The 13242-nt window shown below is 32.6% G+C and overlaps 2 protein-coding genes across 2 annotated transcripts in view; one reads left to right on the top strand and one right to left on the bottom strand.

The window, feature by feature from the left end:
* LOC136804983 (choline dehydrogenase, mitochondrial-like) overlaps positions 1-13242 on the top strand; it is a 291737-nt gene that overhangs the window by 65456 nt on the left and 213039 nt on the right. The window lies entirely within an intron of this gene.
* LOC136804967 (putative leucine-rich repeat-containing protein DDB_G0290503) overlaps positions 1-13242 on the bottom strand; it is a 35000-nt gene that overhangs the window by 14350 nt on the left and 7408 nt on the right. Inside the window, exons 2-22 of the mRNA XM_067061498.1 lie at positions 8749-8822; positions 8039-8148; positions 7248-7358; positions 6952-7028; positions 6633-6681; positions 6360-6434; positions 5537-5584; positions 5405-5434; positions 5197-5222; positions 4993-5044; positions 4848-4895; positions 2826-2873; positions 2350-2412; positions 2114-2209; positions 1746-1787; positions 1453-1527; positions 1248-1283; positions 773-835; positions 533-625; positions 378-419; positions 53-202 (exon numbers count right to left, since the gene is read on the bottom strand). Of these exons, the coding sequence (XP_066917599.1) occupies positions 53-202; positions 378-419; positions 533-625; positions 773-835; positions 1248-1283; positions 1453-1527; positions 1746-1787; positions 2114-2209; positions 2350-2412; positions 2826-2873; positions 4848-4895; positions 4993-5044; positions 5197-5222; positions 5405-5434; positions 5537-5584; positions 6360-6434; positions 6633-6681; positions 6952-7028; positions 7248-7358; positions 8039-8148; positions 8749-8822 (1408 nt within the window). The remainder of the gene's footprint in view (positions 1-52; positions 203-377; positions 420-532; positions 626-772; positions 836-1247; positions 1284-1452; positions 1528-1745; positions 1788-2113; positions 2210-2349; positions 2413-2825; positions 2874-4847; positions 4896-4992; positions 5045-5196; positions 5223-5404; positions 5435-5536; positions 5585-6359; positions 6435-6632; positions 6682-6951; positions 7029-7247; positions 7359-8038; positions 8149-8748; positions 8823-13242) is intronic.

Raw genomic sequence — 13242 nt, forward strand, 5'->3', positions numbered from 1 at the left:
GCTCGTATTTCTAAAGCTACTTTACTGTTTTCAAATGATCATAGGAAAATACCTGATAGCTTTTCTGTGACCCATCCAATGCAGCTTGAAGACGGGCGACTTTCTCTTTGACATCTTGCTTCAAAAGTTCGAGAGATTGGAGTTGCTCATTACGTTCCCTTGTCGATTCCTCTTCTAATTGGAGATTCTTATTCCCAAAATACTGGAAAAAAATAGTGTTGAGTTATATGGGACTCTTTACTGAGAATCCTTACAGTAGAAAAAAACTTGAATGTAAAAGACTTTTGAGGAGGAGAAAGCGATTGTCTCGATACGCTTTTCCTTTGGTCAGATAACGAGCAAAGAAAAACCGAAAGTATTTTACATAAGGGGCTTACGAGCACTTCTTTGTCTTTTTCTTCCAATAAATATTTCAATTTCTGAAAAGAAAGATATTTTGAAAAATTAAATGAATTCCCTTAGAGTAAAAATGACTCAAAATAAGCTCAGATCACAAACAGAATCTTATCTTTATTTTAAAATTCATTTTTACCTCGATTTCGAACTGCTGTTGCTTCACTTTTACATTCAACTCAATCATTTGCGAATCTTTTTCTTGAGAGGATTGGAGTTGAAATTGGAGGCGCTATGAAATAATTAGAAGGTTGAATGATCTTCGGTATAATTATACACGAGGAAAAGTGTGTTCGGGTGTTTTTTGAATTATTGGCGTTTTAAATATTGTCGTTATAAAAGCCAGCCCCACACAATTACAAAAGAAAAAAGTCAAAACCTCTTGATTTGATTTTGCTATAGTTTCTTTCATGGATTCCAACGACTCTGACTTTTCTGAATTCTGTTAAAAAAATAAAAATATGAAATTATATAAATGAAAAGGGCTTTATGAAAAGAATTCTTTATTCTAGAGAGAGATCTAAAATTCTTGTATGCCTCTATCGGGTACCCAAAAAGTATACCTCACTCGTTAAAAATTTTAGAAATTTTCTAAGCTAATTGATTTTGTTCAAAGTTCCTTTTTTTGCCCTCATTCATTCTTCTGTATTCTTTTAAAATTTCTTCACTCGTGACATTATCAAAATCCCACTCTTCTCATTAAGCTTTGAGATTAAACATAGCCGAAAATACCAACAAGTAAAATATCAACATCCAGATAGGTATAGGCTTTCAAAGAATAATTGGAGTCAAAAAAAGTTTTCAAAAACTAAAAGTATCATGGACCAAGTATACTAAGTTCCATGCAGACTAACCTCCTCATCTTTTTGATTCAGCAAGCTTTGATAGTTCTGAAAGAAGAATCCAGAAATATGTTCGAACTATGAAGCATTGTATTATATGACACATATTTACAGAAATAGATATGAACTTTGGGTATTAACCGTTTTTTCTATTATGGTGGTATTGTATTATCTGGATTTACAGAAAAAAATTTATAATTTGGGTATTCTCATTAACCTTTAGTTTTTCTTGAAGTTGACTGACGACTCTTTGTTTATCCATTTCTTTTTCATGAAGGTTTGAACGCATGACCTGCAAAAGCAGTAAACAAGTTCAATCTTTGACTCCAACTTTGCAAGAGAAAGAGTGTCAAATATTGTGTGGCTATACAACTAACAGAAAAAAATTACGTTAAAAAAGTCAAAGGGGTGCGGTTTTTTTAATCACCCTGTATTTTTGAAAACGCATTTCGCAAACCAAAATATTTGCAACAAATTGATTTAAGACAAAACCCTTTTTAAAAAACCTACCTTCATTGACTTTTCCATTCCATTTATATGATCTTTCAAACCCTGAAAAAATAAAGTTTTAAGACCTCATCAGAAACTTTGGGAAGCCCATCTCACGTTATCAAATATCAAAACAATTCATAGCAACATGTAACAAAGTCAGATGCAATTCAATTTTTGATTGATACAAGTGTGCAATTTAATATTCTGTTACATCATACAATGGAGTGACCCAAACAGCATATTGCAAACCAGAATCAGAGCATATAGAATACTACATTGTTTCAACAGTTAGTTTTATAACAAACGATTCAACCAAATTCATTAAATTTTGCTAAACTGGATGGATGAGACGAAAATCCACCTGCTTTGAAAACATGGATAGGTACCTCAACCAAATTAGTTTTCTTTTCGAAATCTTTAGTAATGTCGTTCAGTTGTTTGGTCTTCACAAGAATCTCACGACCTTGATCTTCATATAATTTCTAGTAAAACAAAAGATTAGTAAACTGAAATATGCTACAAAATGAACTTCCATCAAAATTTTGCCACACAACCAAAAATAAGATAAAGTGAGAGATGAACGTGTAGAAAATGTGAAAATATAATACGGTACATAGTCTACCTTGTAATGTTGATTAGAACGTTCTGGACTTGCAGCCATTTTATCAACATCCCTTTTGAGAATCTGCACAAAACAAAGAAATTATACAAATAAAGTTCTTGATGAAAAACCGAAAAAAACAACCTTTAACTATGTATACCAAGTTTATCGTTCTACATCTGCAATTTGACCTTTACTATACTAAGCTCATTTGACGTCAATCGAAACTTCGATTACCAGCCGGATTGAGAGAGAATGATATATGAGTGAATGTAGAGAGTCTATCACCATAGTGCCTGGGTGGAAGTGTTTGGGATTCTATATCTAACTAATCAGGATGTTGATGTACAAGACAAAATCTTTAACATTCGCGATGGTATAATACACCTTCAACCTCTAAGTTGCAAATTCATGAATCAAAAATATCAATAGCGCCTGTAAAGTTATACCATAAGCATAATCTAGAAATCATAGTCTAAGTTTATTAATCAAGCTACCTTCAAATTGACTTCTTTGGACTCTAATGAAGCCTTTAATTCTTCAACCTAGAAATGGAAGTAATTGGTAAGATAACAAAGCACCTTTCGAATCAAAACAAAATCATAAGAATCTGTTCAGCTATTCTAGCTCTCAACAAGTGATACTTTTATGGACCTACCTGGTTATGCATTTAACACATATATAATTGATATATACGTGAGCGCAAGCATTAAACAATCATTCAGAGCACAAATAGTGACGATCTATTAAAATTAGTCATTTGTTTCTTATAAAAAAACGTTTAGAAATCAAAATTTCATGCTCTTGAAATATTCTTTCATATTCAGGACTTCGTGAGCAAAAAAACATCTATCTCATTAAAAAATTGAGTAATTTGGCTAAGAACATTGATGTATGCTTATTAATAGTGATTCTTATAGATAAAGACGCGTTTTTTGAGCTGAAAAATTAGTTTTTTACAAATATCTGCTTGAGCCATCTTTTACCTACTTTCATGCAAAAAAATCAGAAAAAACAATGATCTAATATTTCACAAAGTCCAAAAACCCGTTTTTTAGCCGTTTTTTAGCCCAAATTTGCCCAAAAACATTTTTTTTCGAAAATCGGGCTCCGTCACATTCGAGGGTTTATAGTTATGCATCTTTGTGCAAAAGATCATAATGAATGAAAGAGCCAATCTCGAGAAAAGCTAATACCTAAGTAATTGATAATGTGCTTATAAAAAAATGTCGCATTTGGCCATTTTCTATAAAAACACACCAAGCAACCATGTTTCATGTCTAAACACACATATTCTTCAAAAGTAAGCCCCATGAGCAAAAAAACATCTATATCATAAAAAAATTGAGTAATTTGACTAAGAACATTGATGTATGCTTATTAACATTTTTAGCCGTTTTTTAGCCCAAATTTGCCCAAAAACATTTTTTTTCGAAAATCGGGCTCCGTCACATTCGAGGGTTTATAGTTATGCATCTTTGTGCAAAAGATCATAATGAATGAAAGAGCCAATCTCGAGAAAAGCTAATACCTAAGTAATTGATAATGTGCTTATAAAAAATGTCGCATTGGCCATTTTCTATAAAAACACACCAAGCAACCATGTTTCATGTCTAAACACACATATTCTTCAAAAGTAAGCCCCATGAGCAAAAAAACATCTATATCATAAAAAAATTGAGTAATTTGACTAAGAACATTGATGTATGCTTATTAATATTTTTAGCCGTTTTTATGGACCTACCTGGTTATGCATTTAACACATATATAATTGATATATACGTGAGCGCAAGCATTAAACAATCATTCAGAGCACAAATAGTGACGATCTATTAAAATTAGTCATTTGTTTCTTATAAAAAAACGTTTAGAAATCAAAATTTCATGCTCTTGAAATATTCTTTCATATTCAGGACTTCGTGAGCAAAAAAACATCTATCTCATTAAAAAATTGAGTAATTTGGCTAAGAACATTGATGTATGCTTATTAATAGTGATTCTTATAGATAAACATGCGTTTTTTTGAGCAAACAAAATTTTTTTGCAAAAATCTGCTTGAGCCATCTTTTACCTATGATGGTACCCTACTTTCATTCAAAAAATCAGAAAAAATTAATGATCCAATTTTTCACAAAGTCCAAAAAACCCGTTTTTTAGCCGTTTTTCGGCTGAAATTTGCCCCAATAATTTTTTTTTCGAAAATCGGGCTCCGTCACATTTTGGCCACCACCATTTTGCACCTTTCTACCAAAAATCAAAAGATTCCTATGATTCAATCCTGAGAAAAGTTGGTAACAGACGAACAGACGAACGAACACAGGTTAATTTATAGGACCTCCACCCCACCGGGGTAGGTCCAATAACTTGAGTGTCCCCGTGGTATTGAAATTTTGGACGGTTTAGTGATTGTTTCTATCAGGGCTTTTAGGCAAAAAAGTGAAGGTGGAGTTTAAAATTTCAATAGAAGTTTGATAAACGAAAAAGAACAGCAACTTTAGAGAAATTTCCAAAAACTTTACCTCAGCGTTTAGTCTTTCATCATTTTCTTGTTTTGCTTTCTGTAACTTCTATAGAACAAAAAGATGAAAGGGTCAATGAGCTTTAAAGGGGTGAATTCGATCGAAACGAACAGCAAGAAGCATTTTAATGAGATGATTAACGAACCTCAAACCTTGCATCTTTGGCTTTCAATTCCTTTGTCAATGCTTGGATTTCACTAAACAAAAGCAGAAAACCAAGAAAATTATCAACTCCTGCGTCAAAATAAAAATAAAAAAGATGATTAGTTGTAAGCTTACCAGGATAAACTTTTGCTTGTAAAATATGGGATATATTTTTGTTTTAAAACAAAAGGAATCAAATTCATACCGTTCTTTATCATCAATAATTTGGTCCTAAGAGAGAAGAATGAAGATACTTATTAAAGTAATAATCTGCGTAAGATGGCAGTTAAATCTTTCATACAAGCAGTGAAAAAAACTTGTTTGCCCTGGATAGAAACATTTTTGAGTGATCTACAATGTGTTTGTTGAGGTGGTTGGAAACAAAGAAACATAATTCATCAAAGTACAAATACCTTTTTCTCTGTGTTTCCATCAACCGAATCCTAAAAAAAGAAAACATAAACAAAAACACTGTTTGTATTGCAACACTAGAAAAGAATCAAACAATGAGAGAGTAAAATAATTGATAGCAGTAAAAATTATACCAAATTATTCTTCAATTCATCAAGCTCATCTTCAAGACGACGAATTTCCTGGAATAGAAACAAAAGAAGTGAATGACTTGAAGTTAAAATTGAAGAAAAATTGAAAAAAACAATAAATGAGCTTTCTTGACCTCGAAATTTATCGATTTCCTAATTCTATACTGCCCCCCCCGCTTGTTAATTTTTCGAAAATTTTCCAACCCCCCGGACCTTATTAGGACCCCCCCCCGTTTATTAATATCTAAGAATATTTTCAGCTGTCAAAGTGAAGGCCCCTTATTTTGCTCTAAATAGCCTGATTATAGCCTATTTTTACCTTATTTTTGGGTTTCAAAAGTACAATTTCCAAACCCCCCCGGCAATTAGGTCCCCCCCGTTTATTAAAATCTAGAAAATTTTCCAACCCCCCCCCCCCGTTTATTCGAACCCCCCGTTTATTTGGAACCTAAGAGTATTTAATATACCTAATATTTAATTAAATTAGACAAAAAGATAATAACTACCCCTATATTTACTACCTTTGAGACTAAAACAAATGCTTTTACAATGAATGATACAGAAGAACAACTTGAAGTTGAAGTTTTATTTGCCATATTAAAACATCTCGATTAAAATGGTGACAATTTCAAAAAAGACCTCAAGAAAATAAGTCTTTTCATGTTACTATGGTGAATAGGGTCTTTTTAAACACCAGACATGTGAACACTTAATTAACATATCTTTACTTGAATCTGAATAACATCGAAGTTGTTATACAACAGGCTGTTAACAATCAAGAAATAAAAATAGTTAAAATAACAAACAAAGAATTATCATATGTTACTTTATCTTTAGTGTTCAGTTTCAAATTGCATTCATCCAAGGTCTGTTTTTTCTCCAAATCATGTTTCTCATTCGACTAAAAAGAATAAAAACATGAAATCAAGTTTTCAGCAAGACCAAAATGCTTAAAACTGACGAAACTGTTACAATACAAGCTTAAAGAATACATCATTCAGTGTCACAAGCGTCAAAAATAGAGATTTCTTTCTTATAGAAGATGAGCAATGGGGGAAAGGTGTCAGATGTGGCAAGCTATTTATATCATTCCATTTACCTCTTTGATATCTTGTTCTTTCTCAACTGACAGCTGCCCTAACGCTTGCCTAAAATACAATAATGAAATATAGTGTTAGAAGTTTTGTTTTGATGCAATGAACATACTCTTTAGTATCTAGTAAGATAGAGGTTGCAATAGGAATTTATTTAAAAATTTGTTCTACTTATCAGATACCCAAAATTACTCAAAGCTTATATATATCTACATTTTGAGTCTTTTATTAAAAAAGAACCCAATTTTTCATGTTTTAAAGCCTAGCAGCAAATCAACAGGTTGGGCTAAGGTTACGCTCGTAAAAGATTTTAAGCTGACTTACGATGCTTGCGTCAGAAGGTTACTTTTCTCTTTCAAATCAGTCCTGATTTCTTCAATTGTCACCTTCAATTCTATATTCTAGAAAATACAAAAGGTAGGCTAAACATCATAACGATCATTGAAAATACTTACTGAGTTGCTTTTGAAAAATGTTATCAGGAAGGGCAACTACAAAGAATGAAGCATAGTTCATTCACACCACCAAGATCCACCCAGCCGAATGAAATAGTATTCAAATTGATAACACAACTATAAACCTGTGTAGTGTGTATAGTGAACAAAAGTGGGAGATCGAACCTGTTTGATTGTTCCTTCTGTGTCACCAGCGAAAGCATCGTGCAACTGCTCTTCCATGTAGTAAATTCGCATTTTTAATCCAAAACATTCTTTCTTTAAGTCACTTATTATCTGAAATGCAAAAGAAATTGAAAATAACTACATCATGTGCACAAAGAGAGACAGAATATTCTGAAAGAAAAACAAACATGACATACTTTACCGCTAGGAGTAGGACACTAAGAACCCACACACAGATTGTTCCAAAAATAAGTAAATCCTTTTTATTGGTTGGGGATAATGATTATATCATAAGATACTGAATGTGTAGACATTACTTTCACAAGACTTTCTGTTTACTTTATCATCATTCTAAAGTCTATTCCAAATAAATTGGCAGTCCACATTTCTACATTGATACATTGCTCTTGAAGGAGAAAAGATATAAAACAATATAATTATTATATTATCACTTTAATAACGAAATTATGGAAATTACAAAGATACCCAAGTCAGTAATGAATAACCCAAATCATTTTTGTGGACTGCATACGGTCAAACTTTATTGCCCATTAGAAGAAATTTCAACAGGCCTTCGAGTTGGTAAATGTTTCACTTTTAATATCACAAACAAAGAAATCCTAAGGTATATTTCATCAAGATCATCCGCAATGAAACGAATTAATTATCAAGAGGAATGTATCAAAACGTGTGGACTACAAAGTTTTTGGAATAGACTTTACATTTTTTTCTTGGCACATTCAAAAATAATTAATAGAATGACTTAAATCAATATCAATGAGATAACTTACATTTTCTTGTTCTCTTAGAGTGCCACCTCGACTCAATGGTCGTTCTTCAGGTTGATCATTTGCTGATTGACTTCTCTGTTTTGCTCTGCTTTTACCTTTGGGTGAGAGTTCTAAGGTCAAGAATAAAAATACAGATAAAAAATCATGAATTGTGAAGTAAAGCATGTAATTTTTGTATGCAACTATCCTTTGCTAATTTAGCTTCCATTGAATGGGAATCTTTATGTAAAACAAACAAAATTATCAATCTGATTGCTAATTGTTGCATCATAATAAAAAAGCTTTAAGTCCATTTTTGTTGTTTTGAGAAAATGTTCTTTAAATTATTTTTCCTTAAATCCTGAAAAACTATTAACATTTGAAATATTTTTGTGTTAAAAAAACCTAAAGTCCAAAATTGTTTCCACGCTGGACTTGTGGCTTTTCTACCCTGAAAAAAAAGTAGAAAGTAAAATTCTTATTTTTCTAAAAGCTTAAAATTAGATCATTTTAGGTTGGTTTTTGATGGATTTAAGCCAAAAAATAAATATCGATAAAGCATCAGTATGGGCATAACTCAATTTCCCAAAAAAACGACAGTTAAAGCTTTTTTATTTTGATGCCACGTAAGACAAAATATAAAACTTTTTGTAACAAACCCCATACAATTATTTGAATAAAAATTATTATAAGATTCAATAAAAAACAGGTAAAGAATTCAAAATTCTGACCAGGTTTTGGGATACGACTTGGTGTTAATGTTTTATCTTTCTCGGATTGATCCAAAAAACGTGCAAAATTGCTCCTGAAATAAAAAATTGAACATACTGTCATGAGGACATAGTTCCGCAATTTTACTATTCATGTTAGTAGTTATGGTAACCATTGAATGGAAGCTCACCTTGAGTACGTTAGATAGAAATTTTATTAGGAGAAAAGACACTTAGCTTTTAGCCTCGGGCGAGGCAAGTCCTCCCGTCGGGGAGTATCAACATGAGAGAAGAGATCCAGGTACCAGGAGGAGTAAAGAGTTCGTTCGGAAATGGCACCGGCCAGGCAGAGTTGATCGTGCGCTCCCGTCTTCTCGACGTGTTGAACTTTATTGAATTTATGCTTTATGGAACTGTATGTTTGGATATTGTATAATGAGTTATCGATTGAAATTAGACTTTAACATTTTGTGTCCCCCCCAATGATCTACTCCATGAACTCCGTCTCCTGTCTTCTAACGGCAGTCAGGCCGATATCAGGGGAAAAACTTTTAAATAAAAATGTTGTTGTAGTGGGCCCAGCCTTAACTGGCATGGCGCACCATGACAATACTTATACAATCTAGTCTCTCTAATTTGAATCTAATTAAATTGAACTTGTGTAATTTAAACGAAAAAATTTGTCCTTTTAGCATTTGTCTTGTTGTATAAAAAAACACTTTCTGTAATTTGAATCTTTCTATAATTCCAAGAAAATTATTGGTCTCTTCAGGGGGGGTCATGCAGTTACTATCCGACACTATCACAATTACTACCGTGGTGGTCTAAATTTTCAAAATTTGAAAAACTGTAGTTGAGGGTGGTACCAAATTCAAGTCTGAAGAAAAACAGTTACTACCCATAGGCAGTAACTGTAGTTGCGGGTGGTACTCTTTCTCAAATTTGATGAAATTGATTACTACACAAAGTACTTTTTTCACTCTAAATTGCCTGATTTTAGCCCATATACCCTATTTTGACGTTTTCAGATGTACAATTTCTACCCCCTGGAAATCCCCCACTGTTTATTAGGAGGCAACTGACTGTTTCTTTAGGGGAGTATCCATCTTCTGATATTAATTTGTAAACACTTCTCTTTTTGGATTTTAAAATCAAATATTTTCAAAGCATTCGAAATGATTCAACACTAAAATCGAATGCAGTTTTAGGCTCTATTCAAATCAAGCTTTAACTTTCAAAATGAAAGAAGATTAACTAGGAAGTAAAGGTAAAAATCATTTTAAAAGAGGCTATTGGTATTTTTAAATTTTGCCTGTAATCTGCTGGGCTGGGCGTGCCCCAAGCTCCAACCTTCCACAGGCAAAAATAAAAAAATATTAATTTTTTATCAATATACTTTCTTTATGATTTTGAAACTTTTTCGTAGTAATATTTTTTGTTCCCTGGAAGGTTTTCTCTTGAATGAGCCAAAATTTTTGAATTTTGACAATTTTTCATTTTTCGTCATTTATGACGTCATTATGCCTTATTTCCTTAATATCTTGAAATATATGCATTTCCAGATATAGGTTGTGACCTTTTTCTTTACCAGTTTTTCATGCTCTTTCGAATGGAACAAATTTTTTTTGAATTTGACGACTTTAATTTTTTGTTGCTATGGTAACCAATGACATCATTTTCCATGGCAACAGGGGTGTTAGAATTTTGTAACCCAAAATTTTCTTGGTCCTTGAGGGGTCAGGGCATCAGATCAATAGTTAGTTTGCTTGTAACAAACCTGTGCACGCGAGAATACATAAGCCCCTGCACTACTGTTCTGCCAGATTCCAGATTAGTAACTTTAAAATGGGTAAATTTTGGGGTGGTTATTCATTTTTTATCAAGAAAATAGTTACTACCTTAGGTAGTAACTGTTAATAAGGGGTGGTAACGTTAAACTTTTTAAGGAAAACAGTTACTACCTAGAGGTAGTAACTGTAAAGGGTGGTGGTATGAGATTGTTAGCATCAAAAAGACACTTACTACTCATGATGTCTTGTAGTAAGAGCATGACCCCCCCCTCTCTTATGAATTAGAAAGAGTTAACAGAATAAGTAAATCCCCATTTTCAAAATCTGCAAATTCGAATTGGTGCAAATACAGAATTTCTAGAAAATTTTGGGATTTCAAGTACTTTTAACCAGAGTGTTAAAAATTGAAGATTAGAACTAGATAATTAGAGTACTTGTCAAATCTTCAACTTGTTATAATTTTTAACAGCATTCGAGTTGGATAAAGATTGTGAAAATTTTGGTTTGACAATCTTGAGTTGAATATTTTGTATATAGAGTTTTCCAAAATATTCAAACATATCTTTTCTGTAAGGCAGAGATCACAGTCCTTTGAGCCATTTCTATAAGATGGCGATCATGGGAAATCATCATCCGTGGGAAATCATCAACCGTGCGCCATCTTAAAGGAAATGTCTCAAAGAACTGTGATCTATGCCTTATAGAGAAGCTACATTTCATAATTATCTCAAACTGTCACCTAGTCAATAAGCGTTCAGAACTAATTTCTAATGCAGGCACATTAATAAATTTAATTTGAGCAAAAAAGGTATTTTCTTGTTTTGCTTTTTGTTTACTTTGGCTTCCATCATGTATATTGCGTTATTTTTGTTCTGGTGACATAGGTCATTAGGACATCAGTTGTTAGGACAACTCCTCTAGGCTAGGATATATGCAAACCTATGCACTGTCCCAACATTTCGACACTACATCACTTGACTTTAAACTTATGTCACTGATGCCGTTTTTTGGGTCTTTTTAACATGCAAGTGATTATCTTGGGTCATCTTTCCCTTCGGAAGATCCAAGATTTGTGACATCACATGATTTTACAGAAACTCCAATTAATGGTGCATTGAGGATTGAGTTTTCGATTTATTTTGTAAAAAAATGGGTAGCTATAAATTCATCTTAAAATACCTCAATTTCATCCAATTAATAAGAACAGGATAAAAGTTAGCAATAAGAACAGCCGAGCCTAATTACCTACACAGAGAGCGGAGTGCCACTCTTTTGGCAAATGCCTGCACATGTAAATTTACAATATGTGGGTCCCAAAAATGATATTCAGTTTTTTTCTTCTTTAGATGCGATTCCGCCTTTTCAATTTCCAATCAATAGTAAAAGTGGTCAAAAAAAAAGAGTGAAAATTAGCGTTGCAGTGTCAATCTTTTGTAAAATTAAAAACCCACTTTCCCTTGGAAAAAATTTTTGTTTTTTGTTTTTCTTTTTGGAACCCTTTGGGCAAAAGACCACAAAAAAATCCAAAATTTGCAAATTGACCGTTGAAAACAATAACCCAATGCCAATGTCATGGGTTTGGGAAAAACTTCAAAATGCAATATCTTGAGTTTGAAGAGTTGGAAGGTTGTTGACCCCTCATTATATCAGGAATTTTATGGGGAATAAGATGGAAGGGTTTATGAAGCTTCAGTAGGATTTTCAAATTTGGCTGAATTTTTAGCAATTTTCAGTTGATGATGTCATTGAAACAGAAAAAATGTGATAACTTGAGATTGATATTCTCAAGAAAATCTATTCAGAATACAATGTTAGGGGTTATGAGGCTTCAGGACAATTTTAAATAAAACTTGGCTAAAATTTTAGGCAATTTGAGATTTATGTACAGTTTTGTTTTTATATAAATAAGCTTTCATATTCTTTTAACATCCCCTGACAGATGACACATAATACACGTTGACAGAAGTATTCCCCATGCAATGTTTTATTGAAATCTGCAATAAAAGCAAAAGTGGTCTCTCCTTCTATGTGTCTTTTGTAAGTCGCTCCATTGGAAAGTCTTTTTTGAATTTCAACCAATGAGATTGGCGGGTATGATGAAGGTTAATATAATATAATAATACTATACAAGTTTGCAAGCACATGGGCCTCTATTTATCGCTCTTTATTCAGTTTACAATTTTCTTAAGATAGAGTTTTTTCCTAGGGCTCCCCCTGACTTTAAATTTGAAGTTTATATCCTCTATTGAATTATTCGTTTCTCGGGCTTTCATACACCACTCTTTAATTGTCTTCCTTTCACTTTTTGTTAGGTCTTCTATTATCCGGAAGGGCAATCTTGCTCCTTTAGTGATCGCTCCCAACACTGCATTTTTGTATTCTTCCTTTGCAAATCAGACTTTGATCGGTCTATTGCGTTTCGCATCTTCTCTTTCTTTCAAAAATTTTTAATAACTGGTCCTAATTTCTGGAGTTAATGGCTTTTAGGCACCTTGGATGACGAGCAGTAATATTACTTTATTTGTTTCAATCATTGATTGTAAAGGTTGAATCTTTAGTTCTCAAACGAAAGAATAACTTGAGACACGCGTTATTTTTCAAAGAATCCTTTCTTATTGGATGAAAGTGCTTTACCTTCATTTGATTGGATAGTCTTTTTAAACAATTGAATGGCGATTTTTTGATTGGACAAAATGAAACAATCGATACTGTGGTGATTGGATAA

The sequence above is a fragment of the Clytia hemisphaerica genome, unplaced genomic scaffold (assembly GCF_902728285.1).
Source record: "Clytia hemisphaerica strain Z4C2 unplaced genomic scaffold, Clytia hemisphaerica genome assembly, whole genome shotgun sequence".
In the NCBI taxonomy this organism is placed as follows: Eukaryota; Metazoa; Cnidaria; class Hydrozoa; order Leptothecata; family Clytiidae; genus Clytia; species Clytia hemisphaerica.